At 51.8% G+C, this 12,284-nt stretch overlaps 1 protein-coding gene across 6 annotated transcripts in view; it reads left to right on the forward strand.

Moving 5' to 3' along the window:
• NRBP2 (nuclear receptor binding protein 2) overlaps nucleotides 1-12,284 on the forward strand; it is a 30,080-nt gene that overhangs the window by 16,063 nt on the left and 1,733 nt on the right. For 5 of the 6 annotated variants that reach the window (XM_055799327.1, XM_055799325.1, XM_055799328.1 and 2 more), the window contains 13 exons: nucleotides 906-946; nucleotides 1,039-1,133; nucleotides 1,395-1,418; nucleotides 1,760-1,843; nucleotides 2,550-2,605; nucleotides 3,335-3,430; nucleotides 4,372-4,504; nucleotides 4,667-4,769; nucleotides 4,912-4,962; nucleotides 5,318-5,453; nucleotides 9,278-9,331; nucleotides 9,784-9,847; nucleotides 10,786-10,841. In XM_055799327.1, the coding sequence (XP_055655302.1) occupies nucleotides 906-946; nucleotides 1,039-1,133; nucleotides 1,395-1,418; nucleotides 1,760-1,843; nucleotides 2,550-2,605; nucleotides 3,335-3,430; nucleotides 4,372-4,504; nucleotides 4,667-4,769; nucleotides 4,912-4,962; nucleotides 5,318-5,453; nucleotides 9,278-9,331; nucleotides 9,784-9,847; nucleotides 10,786-10,841 (993 nt within the window). The other variant, XM_055799326.1, reaches the window with a different exon arrangement.

The following is a 12,284-nucleotide window of genomic DNA, read 5'->3' on the forward strand; positions in this document are numbered from 1 at the left end:
GGTTCCCTGGGAGCATGCACAGGGTGTCCTCAGGTGAAGTGGGTAGCTCTGTGTCCGTTGGCACAGAGAGGGTCTCTGGTCTCTTCTAAGGCAGAACAAGTGTGTATCGTTGCTCCCTGAGTTACCCAGGGACTCTCTGCTGTAGGGAGATGGCATTTTGGTGAGGGCTGGAGCAAGAGCAGAACATCCCTGGGACAGCCTAGAAATGGATTCTGCTGTCAGGATCCGACCTCATGGGTGGGAACCTGCTGGAAGCTGCTGCAGTGAGGTTCAGCTGAGTGATGCTGATGGTTCCTGGGGCTGCATCAGGAGGCCTGCATCTCCACCACCCTCAATGAGGGGCAGCAGGCTTGCTGCTGGGTTGAAGGGACCAGTTTCACCTGCAAACCCACTCAGTATGGGTCTGACTAATGGTTTTGCAGGCAGGTCCTGGCTGGCTGTGACTGAGGAGCTGGGTGACCATTCTGGGGGCCCTGTGCTTGACTTTGCAAGCCCTGCCATGAAGTTTGAGTTCAGTGTCACACCAGTGCAGTTAGGCACTCCTAGAGCTGAGAATTGCTGTTGGTGTGTACAGAGAAAAACATACACGTGGACCCCAGAACCATACCTAGCTTTGCCTTCCGTGATGTGTCTATCCGTGCTCGCACTGGGGTTTTGTGGCTCGGGGGAGCTCTGTCTGCCGGTAAGGATGAGTTCTCAGCTTTAATGGTGTTCTTTGAACAGGGGTTGGAACGGAGACTGTTGTCGCTGGGACAGCGTGTGGCTCATCTTTGAGTAACAGTCTCTGCAGGGCTAGCGGAGGGCAGATTTCCCCAGTCACTGGGTAATAGGTAGGAATGACCTGATCTGGCTGCTGGGCTCTGATGGGCGTCTCATCTGACGGAGAGCTCTGGTCTCTGCTCTAGGCCTGGAAGCGCTGGTGCACTCAGATCCTGTCTGCTCTCAGGTATGCTTGCCATCGCTCGCACTGTTGGCCGTCCTGCTTCTCGCTGGGCTGGGCACAGGTAACGTGCTCAGGGCAGCTTTGTGCTTCCCCAGTTTCCTGCACTCCTGTGAGCCTCCTATCATCCATGGCAACCTTACCAGCGACACCATTTTCATCCAGCACAATGGGCTCATAAAGATTGGTTCAGGTAGGAAGCTGCCACCCTCGCAGGCCGGTGGCTCCAAGTGCTGATGAGGAGAGTCAGCAGGAGGAGGCTGCCTGCCGAGGGATGCGGGGGGCTCATGCAGGGTGGTGTGCCAAGGGGGTTCCAGCTGGGCAGAAGAGGCGAGAGCTGCGGGGTCCTTCAGAGGATCACCCATGCAAAGCTTGGAGTTACCTTCTTTTCTGTTTGTGTCCTCTGCTCCATGCCTTCTCGCTTGTCTGCTTCCGGATCGGCGCTGACCAGCAGTCTGGCACAGGGTGTTTGCAAATGGTGAGTGTCCCTCTGCCACCTGCCCCAGCATGTCCGTCCTGTCCCTGGGCTGACCTTCCTCCCCTGTGGGCCCTGGGCATCTCTCACCAGTGAGACACTGCAGCACGGAGCAGCAGTCCTGGGCTCTGCAGGCAGAGGGGACCTTTGTCCGTTAGGGAATTGCTGCTCCTGTTGTGGGGGCAGCGGGGTCTCTGGGGGAGCGAGTGCCCCACGGGTGGTCTGCATGGGCAGGAGCGCACACAGGACTCCCTGCTACCCTGGAGCACCCATCTGTGCTCACAGCTCTGGGAAAACAGCTTAGAAGAGCTGTGATGCAGGACCTTTCTCGTTCCCTGACGCAGCCCTCCCAGACGACCTGCGAAGCCCCATCAGGATTGAGAGGGAAGAGCTACGCAATTTGCATTTCTTCCCCCCGGAATACGGCCGTGAGTGTGGGGTCTGACTGCTGGGGGGGTGCAGGCAACGCAGGTGCCCGGAGGGGTGTGGAGGGGGGTCCTGTGCAAGGCGTGGATGCCATGTATTTGCAGCGATACAGAATTATTCAATGCGTTCGTAACTAAAGCTGTTGGCCATGAGTCACACAGGATCATGTGATAATAAATGACTGTGTGATAACATTGTAGGTAAAATTTAGTGTTGATTAGGGCAGAGCTATGCACGTGGGAAAAACAGCTGTGCCTGCATGGGAATGGACCGTGCATTAGTAATTACTGGTTGGGAACAAGATCTCAGCATGACCGTGAATAGCCCTGAAAAGGTCGGCTATAAGCTCACGAACACTTAAAAGCATGTAAAATGATACAAAGATTAGGGAAAAAGGAGTAAAGAATCTTTGTGCTGTGTGAAAGCTCTCGATGTGGTTCCCCACCTTGAATATTTTTTGCACAAATTTGAGGGGAATAAATAGGAAAGGGTTGTGCAGGGAGCCATAAGAAAATGTGTGCTGGGGTGGGGAAGCAGGCGTGAGCAGAAGTGTGGGCAGAGGGAGGTCAGGCATGGGCAAGGGTGAGGGCAGTGGGGTGCGGGCAGAGGTGTCTGTAGGGATGAGGCAGGGTGCAGAGGGCTGTTCCCAGAGTAACTGAGTGGTGGCCTGTACTGCTGGCTTGATGTGGTTCTGGCTTGGTTTTGCAGAAAAGGCTGATGGGACTGCTGTGGACATCTTCTCCTTTGGGATGTGTGCACTGGAGGTAGGGAGCAGGACGGCTACAGTGCCTGGGAACCTTCAGTGACCCCTGGTTACAGGGCAGGATTGTTCTTGCGGAGCCTGCTGGGGATTGCGGTGGCCTGGGGACCTTCCTGAGGAGTCTCCTTGCCCCTTCCCAAATCTGACTGTGAGCTGAGCATCCCTTGCAGTGATGGAGACGTTGCTGCTGGAGTCAGCAGAACATTTTTTGCTGCTGTGGCCCACCCTGCTCTGGGTGCAATAACAAGCTTAGCTCACCTCTTCTGTGCTTGGCTGGTGCCTCTTGGCCATCTCTGCTGGTGCCTCCTCATCTCCATCGGGCTGTGACAGCCCTGGGAAGGGAGGGCACAGGGGCAGGGACAAACCGTGCTGCTCCACAAGGATGTGCACTGCCAAGCGTAGCTTGCCCAGGCAGAATCTGGGGCTCTTGGTGCTGTCTGGAATGTGTCCTGGTCTGCGCAGTGCCCAGGGAGCAGCCTCTCCTGTCTGCCCTGCTGGGAACCTGTGAGCAGCCTGGAGTGCTGCAGTAGGCGAAAAATGGGCCCCAAGGGCAGGGATGCAGCGGCCAGGGAGCACTAGGGAGCCCAGGAGGTCAGGAGCCTGGCCGGGCTGTGTGTCCTGGTGGGGAGCTCCACAGCTGCTGCCCTGCCAGGGGGTGTCCCTTTGGGAAGCCCTTAAGGGCTGGCCCAAGGCTTGGCCTTGTGCAGACACAAATGCACTCCTTCTTCCCCAGATGGCAGTGCTGGAGATCCAGACTAATGGGGACACACGAGTCTCAGAGGAGGCAATCGTGCGGGCACGACATTCTCTGGATGATCCCAACATGCGGGTGAGTGCAGCTGGCTGAACCCTGGGGACCCATCCTCTTCCTTTGGCCAATCTCCTACACATCCCGTAATAAGTTTGTACACTCCCTGAATTCTCTTGTTTGATCTCAGAATTCCCCCAGGCATTCCATAGTAAATCCTACCCCCTTGGATGCAACAGTCCCCTTGTTTGCGTGGTGTCCCTGAGTTTGTTCTGTCAAGCCTTCAGCACGAGGGGCAAACGGCATCTCTGTTCACTCTGACGGTCTCTGGGGCAGCTGATTTGGAGGGGTTAGACTGTCTGTGGGCACTGTGGGGGTGCCCACTCTGCCATCCTTCCTCTGATCATGTTTTGGTCTTTGTGTCTATTCTAAATAGCCCTAGCCAGATCCCTGTACAGAAAATGCTCAGAGCCGATCCGGAGGGCAGGCCCCAGACTGGAGCATGCAGAAGAGGCAAAGGATCTTGCTTTTCTGCCGTCAATGAGCAGAAATGAGCAGATGCGTCCCTCCCATACTGCAGCTTTCAGGAATCCCTCCCACTGGCCCAGTCTGCCCTTTCTCCAGTCTCAGAACCATCTCTCCTGGCGGGCTGCAGCTCTCAGAGCTGCTCCTGGCTGGATGTCAGGATACATGCCGGCCTGTTCCCCCCACATCCTTTTGCTGGGCTTGCACTGCAGCCTCCCCCCTCGATGAGAGCAAGCCGGGAGCAGAGGTGCTGTGGCCGGGCTCTTGGTGGGTACCCAGCAGCATGCTGCCCACTTGGAGCACTGCGGCTTCCCTCAGCCTGGGGGCTCCGTACACTGCCTGCCCTGCCCCACGGCTGCCCGCTGGCCGAAACAGCCACTCAAATCTGCTTCCTGGGAAATGTGAGTGGGAGAGCGAGCCAGGGCTAGAAGTGGTGGGAATGAAACAGGCGGATGCCCTGCTTTGCCTCCAGTTGACGCCTGTGCTTTGGCCCTCAGGAGTTCATTCTGTCATGCTTGACCCTCAACCCAGACAAGCGACCAACAGCTAACAACCTGCTCTTCCACCGGGTTCTCTTTGAGGTCCATTCCCTCAAGCTACTGGCAGCACACTGCTTCATCAACAACCAGTGTGAGTAACCATGAGACTGCCCTGCCCCATTTCAGCTTGTATCGCTGCCCCAGCAGAACTGGGGATGTGGAAAAGCCTGGGGAGAAAGATTTGCAGATCTGTGCTGCAGAGTCCGTGTTACGGGACCTCCCAGCTGACAGCCCCTTTCTGCCTTTGCCCTAGATCTGATGCCAGAGAATGTGGTAGAGGAGAAGATAAAGGAACTGGACCTCAACATGGTGATGGCAGAGATCCGGAGAGAGGGTCGGCCTGGAGCGCAGTGGAGGTGAGGATTTCACAGCAACCATAGCCATGAGCTCGGGACTTGCATCTGGCCTGGTGATCCTGCTGTCGTGGCATGATAGTGCTTCACACCGCTCTTCGCTCCTGCCTCCCCCAGTAATCTTCCTGTCCTGTTTCTCTCCCAGGTACTCAGAGGTCTCCTTCCTTGAACTCGACAAATTCCTAGAAGACGTCAGGTGGGTTGAAGCTCTGCCCAGCTCTGGCCCCCAGTCTCTCTCAGCCCTCAGCTCTCTGGGCAGCATGAAGCCAGGGACAGGGAACTGTGCTGCAGCATCCCATGAATGCAGCAGTACTTGGTTGTGTGTGACCCCCTCTGCGGTTCCCCCCTGGGCCGAGCAAACCTGGGCTGCAGCGCTAGGGCGAGGGGAGCTCTGTGGCCTGCCACCTCCTCACCGTGCTGCCCACCTGCCAGCACAGCCACTCCGTGGGTGCAGATCCCTGCTCTGGGCCATGGCCATCCACAGCTGACCCTTGCCAGGGCTGTATGAGGACAAGGCTCAGCTGTTTGTCCTCCCTCTGTGTCTGTACCAGGAATGGGATTTATCCCCTGATGAACTTCGCTGTTTCCAGACCCCACGCCCTCCCACGTGCACTCTCCCAGCCCCAGGAGGACCCTCAGAAAGCCAAGACTCCCACCCCAGAGCCCTTTGATGTGGAGACCAGGAAGGTAAGGTCAAATCCAGCTGGGGATAGATTCTCCACTGGGGGTAGGTGGACAGTCTCTATTCCCGACACTCTGCTGCAGGAACGCTTCTCCCTTTAGCCATGCACTGGGTTCAGTGAGAGCTGAACCCCTTGGGTGAGAGCAACCCGGGTGAGAACAACCTGGGTCATGGTTGTTCTCCTCGTTGCATTGGCTGCCCCAGGACTGCGACAGTCCCTTTGGCTGGAGCTAGTGAGGACCATTTCACCTGAGGTCTTCTGGAGCAGCCCCATTGCCTCCGATGCCCTGGCTCTGCCTTCCCTCCTCACACATCCACTAGCAGCTCTGTCGCATGGCATTTTCTGTGCCTCGTTGTTGGGGTGTAGGTCTGAAACCCCATCATCACTTGATACTGACACTGCGTGGCTTGCTGAGATGCCAGCTGAGCTCAGGCCGTGTTCTACCTGGCACTGCACAGGTGAGACTGCAAGCCCTGACACTGAAGTCACGGGCAGGAAGGTCATTGCACGTGGGTTTATGGACCCACATAAGGGAGTGGAAGGGGTGCCAGGCAGGGAAGGACCAACGCAGTGTGTCGTGGTTTAACCCCAGCTGGCAGCTCAGCCTCACGCAGCTGCTCGCTCACTCCCCACTGGTGGGAAGGGGAAGAGAATTGGAAGAGTAAAAGTGAGAAAACTCGTGGGTTGAGATAAAGACGGTTTAATAAATAAAGCAAAAGCTGTGCACGCAAGCAGAACAAAGCAAAACAAGGAATTCATTCATCACTACACGTGACAGGCAGGTGTTCAGCCATCTCCAGGAAAGCAGGGCTCCATCATGCGTAACAGTCAGTTGGGAAGACAAACGCCATCGCTCTGAACATCCCCCCTTCCTTCTTCTTCCCCCAACTTTTTATGCTGAGCACGACACCATATGGTATGGAACATCCCTTAGGTCTGTTGGGGTCAGTTGTCCTGGTGGTGTCCCCTCACAAATTCTTGTGTCCCCCATCCTGCTTGCCAGTGGGGTGTGGTGGGGAGCAGAAGCAGCCGTGGCTGTATGTAAGCACTGCTCTGCAATAACTACAACATCCCCGAATTACCAACACTGTTTCCAGCACAAATCCAAAACACAGTCCCATGCCAGCAACTATGAAGAAAATTCACTCTACCCCCGTCAAAACCAGCAAGGGTGTTTGAGCAGAAGTGAAGCTTTCCAAAACCATGGTGTAATCTGTTGCTGAACAGAACAATTCAACACTGCAGTGTAAACCCCCTCATGGGTACAGGCCGGCTGCCGTTATGTCCTCCCAAAGCCTTCCCTTCTGCAGGCTGAAGAAGCCCAGTTCCCTCAGCCTCTTCTCAGAGGGCAAGCATTCCAGACCAGGATCATTCTGATGGCCCTCTGTTGAACTTGCTCCAGTTTATCAATGTCTGTCTTGTTGTGGGGGCCCAAAATGAGATGCAGTACCTGGATGTAGTTTAACAGGTGCTGAGTAGAGGGGAATAACTATTTCCCTCAATATCCTGGCTGTGCCCCAGGACGCTGTTGGCCATCCTTGCTGCCAGGGCACATTGCAGCTCATGTCTCACCTGCTGCCCACCACGACCCCAGAGTCTTTCCAGCAGAGCCAGTAAAGCTTTCCTGCCAGCCAGGCCATGCCAGCCTGTGTCTTTGCCGGGGATTATTCCTTCCCAGGGACAGGAGCTGGCATTTGTCCTTTGCTGACATGCATATGGGGAGGGCAAGATTGTTGGCCACTGTCATCGGGGCATAGCTCAGGCAGAGCACTTCTTCCAGTGGCTTCTGTGTCCTGAACTGCCGGCCGTCCCTGAGAGCAGTCAGAGGAACTCGTCAGTCTGTGTGCATCTTTTTCTTAAAAACCCATTTGGTACCTGTTATTTCCTTGTGCGGGCATTTTCCTGTAATGACACTTGTAGTCATCCATCGTTAATCACCTATGGCACTGTCTTCATCTTACCATGGACGACATGAATGCGATTTCATACTTGCATTTAATTAATGTTAAAAATACTATGTGAGGCTAAACCTAATTCTTATTCCTGCAAGATCGCATGAAATGTCTGCCTTCGAAAAGAACATCAGCAGCGGTTTCTTCATATCTGTCTGAGAATCAGCTTTCAGTGCACTTAACTTATGCTTTATTCATACTGCTCAGTGCTTATTTTTAGCGAGAGTGCTGCGGTGATCAATCAGATACGTTGGAGAAATGCAAATGTACACCTATGGAGTTACGTCTTTTCCTCTCTTTGCATTTGTTATATGCTGGTTTTTCACCTAGTGCCCCAAGGAAAGTTCTGTGAGTTCATTGTTTGTCTGACCAATGTGTTCAACTACTTTTTACTCAATTTGAGGATGACTAGTAATCTCAGAAGTACTGAGTTTCTGCAGATTTCATGAAAACTTGCAGCTGGACAAACTTGCAAGTGTCAAATGAGTGTAGCTACAATGCAGTTTTTTTGTCTGTTCTGGGAGGCACTGGAATATGGATGCTGGATGGATCCAAGGATTTTTTTTTTTCATGGTGAGGATGGTTAAACAGTAGAGCAGGGGCTAAGAGAGGTTATGGCATCTCCTTGCAGGTTTTCAAAACCCATTTGGGCAGAGCTCTAAAGAGCCTGGTCCGAATTCACTATTTGTCTTGTTTTGAGTGGGGGCTTGGACTAGAGACCTCCTGATGTCCCTTCCCACCTAAATGATTCTTTGATCATGGGCATCAAGTAGAGAGGTGGGGAGCGGGTGGCAATGATGCACTCAAATGTCACTCACCTTCTCTTTGATGATGTCTTGAAGACACTGCACAGTTCAGCGTAATTCAGTATCCAAAGGAGCACGTAGCCAGACAGTGTGCTGGCATCACTCGGTGTAAAGGAAGGGCACCCACCCTGGGCATACAGTCACACTGGTCAGCTCTTGCAGAAGTGGATGGCCTGGAGATGATAAAGGTCAGAGGACAGCAGGTTTCCTGACTGAAAGCACTAAATGCCCAGGCATGCTTGTCATAGGGAGGAGCTATAGTAGAGGGATACTTGGTCAGAGGAGGGAACAAGCGTGCATCTCACCTCTGAGCATAAGCTTGAACTCGAGGAATATAAATGAAACCCTGCGTGGGACAGGAATGTTGATTCCTTGCTTGGTTTCCTGTCTCTGGGGCTGACCAATTGCATGCTGTCGCTGGCTTTCCTTTGCCCAGACAACATGACATCTGGTGTGAACCATTTTCATGAGAACTTGAAGCTGATATATTGAAGCTTGAAGCTGACCCAGCTTGAAGCTGACCCAGTTCCTTCACAGGAACTTGAAGCTGATATATGAATAAAATGTATTTGTGTAATGCATTTGAGTATTCTGCGATGCAATGCAGGGTTTCCAAAAGAAAATCCATGTCATTTTAATAATACTCACAAAGTTTCAGTTTTGCTTTTTTGTCTGATTTAAAGATTGGTCATCCCATAAGGTCATGAACAAGTACAACATTAAAACGTAACAGAGAGTTTGGGCAGAGCTTTAGGGGAAGCCTGCCTCTTGCAGATGGAGCAGAAGAATTCACCCTGGTTGTAAAGTTGTCCCAGAACAGCACCTTGTGCAGGGCTTTCTTACCTACCTCTCAGTCAGCTGACGATGGCTGTGGTTTGTAGCTGGATACTGGACTAAACCCTCAGCTGCTCCACCTAGACAATTCCTAGAAGTGGAAGGTCAGGCTGGTAGTTGGAATTAAAGGTTTTAAGTAGGAATTTGAAAGTCATGCTTGGAGAGCAGCAGTAAAGCAGGCCTGGGGGAGCCAGAGGGACTGTGCCCGAGCTGATGTTGATTTTGGCCTCTTCTAGGTGGTGCAAATGCAGTGTAACATGGAGCTGAATGAAGACAAGACCCAGTGGCATGTAAGTATTCAGTTCCTACACTACGTAAGGCACTGGGGCAAGACCTGCCCTCTGTGCCCATCTCTGGCATCTGACTGGGCAAAAGTTTGGTCTCAGCTAGTTTGCTGCAGTGCTCAAAGGACTTACTCTTGTCCCTTTACAATAAAAGAAGCTCGAAGAAGAATGAAGCTGCCAGCCCTCTCTGGCTGCAGGACAGGAAGACCCTGAGGTCTCTGTCTGGACATCTTTTAACTCTACTTCTTTCTAGTTTAGCAGTTGCAGGTGATCTGTAACTGTGGAAAGAATATTAATCTAAGACACTCAAACTACCGAAGACATCCAGCATCTCGGCAGCTACCAACATCCTCCCTGCTCACCACTGCCAGCAGTTTCTAGTGCTGATGGAAGAGTCAGTACCTTTCTCTCTTACGGAGAAACTGGTGTTTGTAAAGAGCACTATCTTCTTTCTGCAGCTTACTCTTCTGCTGATCCTGGAGGACAAATTGCATCGACAGTTGAGCTACGACTTGCTGCCCAGTAGGTTTAATTGCAAGTAAATTTTTGTATCTGAATGCAGAAGTATTTCCTGGTGGCCCTGGTCAGGTTTAGGCTCGGATTGTGTTAGACACAGGTTGTGTTTACAGTCAGCTTTTCTTTCCTTCTTCTATTGCAAGAGCAGACAGAACCCTAATATCTGCGTGGTACCAGTTCTTGTCCGCTCAGACCCTGAGCTTATAGCTTCTGGCACATGGTAGTAACCTGCACTCTAAAGTGAATGTTGGGAGTCCAGTGAGTGGTCATCAAGACCCTGCATTTCACCTTGGCACATGTGATGTGCAGTTCTTGGGGTAACACTAGTGAATTCTTCTCTTAGTCCCAACACCGGTGCAGTCTCCCCAACACCTTTCAAAGGGGGAGGTGGACTCTCCTGTGGGGGAGCCCCGGGGCCCTGGGGAAGGGTGCTACTCCTCAGAGTAGGTCCAGCACAGCAGGCTCCTTCCTAAAACATGCAGGAGCCTTCCGGAGGCCATGCAGCTGGAGCCCCTCGACTGCCTTACAGCCAAAACTAAAGCATAAAGCTTGGAAATCAATGCTTGGGAGCTGCTGCTTCACCAGCAACTTGTGTTTTTCTGCCTACTGATAGTGGCCTGCCTGCTTTTCATGCTGAGGCAAAGCAAGCAAAAACATCTCTGAAGTGACACATTGCCAAGGCTATTGTGCTTTGTGTGATTTGGGACCGGAGCTCATTCCTGCCCGGTACCTTGTCCAGCTCCAGTTCACTGCCCACCTCTGTGCTCTGCCCCAGAATTACTTAGCAGTTACTTAGCTAACCAAAAGTGTACAGCATGTGCCCTTAAAGCACGATGAAGTGTAATGCAGGTGTGCTGCAGGTTGGGATAGGGGCACTTTTCTGGTAGAGGAGGAACTAAGCGATGCATGAACTTTCATGTTCTCACTGTTCCCTCTCTCCGCAGCTGATAACTCCAAGGACTTGGCCACAGAGCTGGTGCACTATGGATTCATCCATGAGGTAAGGTTCCTTACCCCTCCTCATCTCAGTCGTGCATGCACCATGCAGCTGCAGTCCCCAAACCCAGGTGACACCTCATGCCTCAGAGAAGTAAGAGCTTCTCCGTTCACCATCTAGCAGCCAGAGAGCGGTTGCAGGGGCCAGCCCCTTGCAGGGAGTGATGCTCCTTTTTTGTTGTCATTTGGTTTTTTTCCATATGTTGCCCATGCCTAACTCCGGGTTGCTCTTTTGAGGGGACAGTCGTGTTGTGATGGCAGGGTTAATTACATCAACCTCATGGCAATTCTTAATGTGAGAACCAGATTAGTGCCAAGGGAAGGAGGTTGAGGCCACCTCCCATCTGCCAGAGAATTGTCCCAGTGTTGCCTGGACAGCTGCTCTTAACTCACTTTGCAGATTTCTGCCTGCCAGAAGAGACAGTCTGCCCCAACACTGAACTTCCAGGCTTTCCCTTAGGTGCTTGCAGACAGTCCCAAGAAAGAATTCAGAGCAGCCCAGTCATTCAGACTACTCAGCAGCATAGCCTCAAGGAAAGGCAGCGTGAACAGAATTAAAAATATTTTTATTTTGTACAAGTTAGGAATTCTGGGGCTGTAGGCAAAGTTTTGGAGAATTCCTCATTCTGGATGCTGACATTAGACAAGGAAGGGGTCAGCTTCACTGAGTGAAGAATTTATGTGAGTACACATGGAAAAAAGTACATTTAGACTTTCTTCCTTTCTTCAGCTGAGCATGGGGACTGTGCAGCTCGGCACTGACACACTGCAGTGCTTTCTCCTGTGCTCTGGAAAATACATGGCATTTGGGGCAGCCTCGTACCGTAGAATACACCTCACACAGGTCCACATTCCACAGACCATATATTATCTTTCTCTTCCTTTCTCCTAGGAGATAACCTCCTTTTAACACATCTTCCCCTCTCTAACAGCTTTCATACTCCACAGGTACCAGCAACCTTTTCTCTGAGACGGTATAACTGACTTACACCTTATTAAAACTCTGAGCCTGTATTTAGCTTGGAAGTATTCTGCTTGTTTCTGACCTGAAGGACTTGTGTGCCCAAATGTTCGTCTGGTTTTCCAACTGTAGTGGTTGGTCTAACAGAATATACCACCTATGCCCTACAAAGCTTGTCTTCAAAATCCAAGGTTTTTCTTAAAAGAAAAGGAGTAATTTAGCAGCAGTAGTGACAAAGGGATGCCTCTAAGCAGCAAGAAAACAACTGATTCTGCATTTTTCATCTGAGTGAGAATTTTGTGTTTGTTTCTGGCAATCTCAAAACCCCTCTATGATACAAAGTGGGGATGTTTTGCATCCTTTACATATCATTGTGTATTTCAGTAATTTCTTTCTTAAGGAATAAACATTCTAAATATGTTTGAAACCACCTACTCCTGAATGTGTCAGAAGAGATTTCTGTACAAAACAGTTCCCAGACCAACA

This window comes from Falco peregrinus, chromosome 3, assembly GCF_023634155.1.
Source record: "Falco peregrinus isolate bFalPer1 chromosome 3, bFalPer1.pri, whole genome shotgun sequence".
Classification (NCBI taxonomy): domain Eukaryota; kingdom Metazoa; phylum Chordata; class Aves; order Falconiformes; family Falconidae; genus Falco; species Falco peregrinus.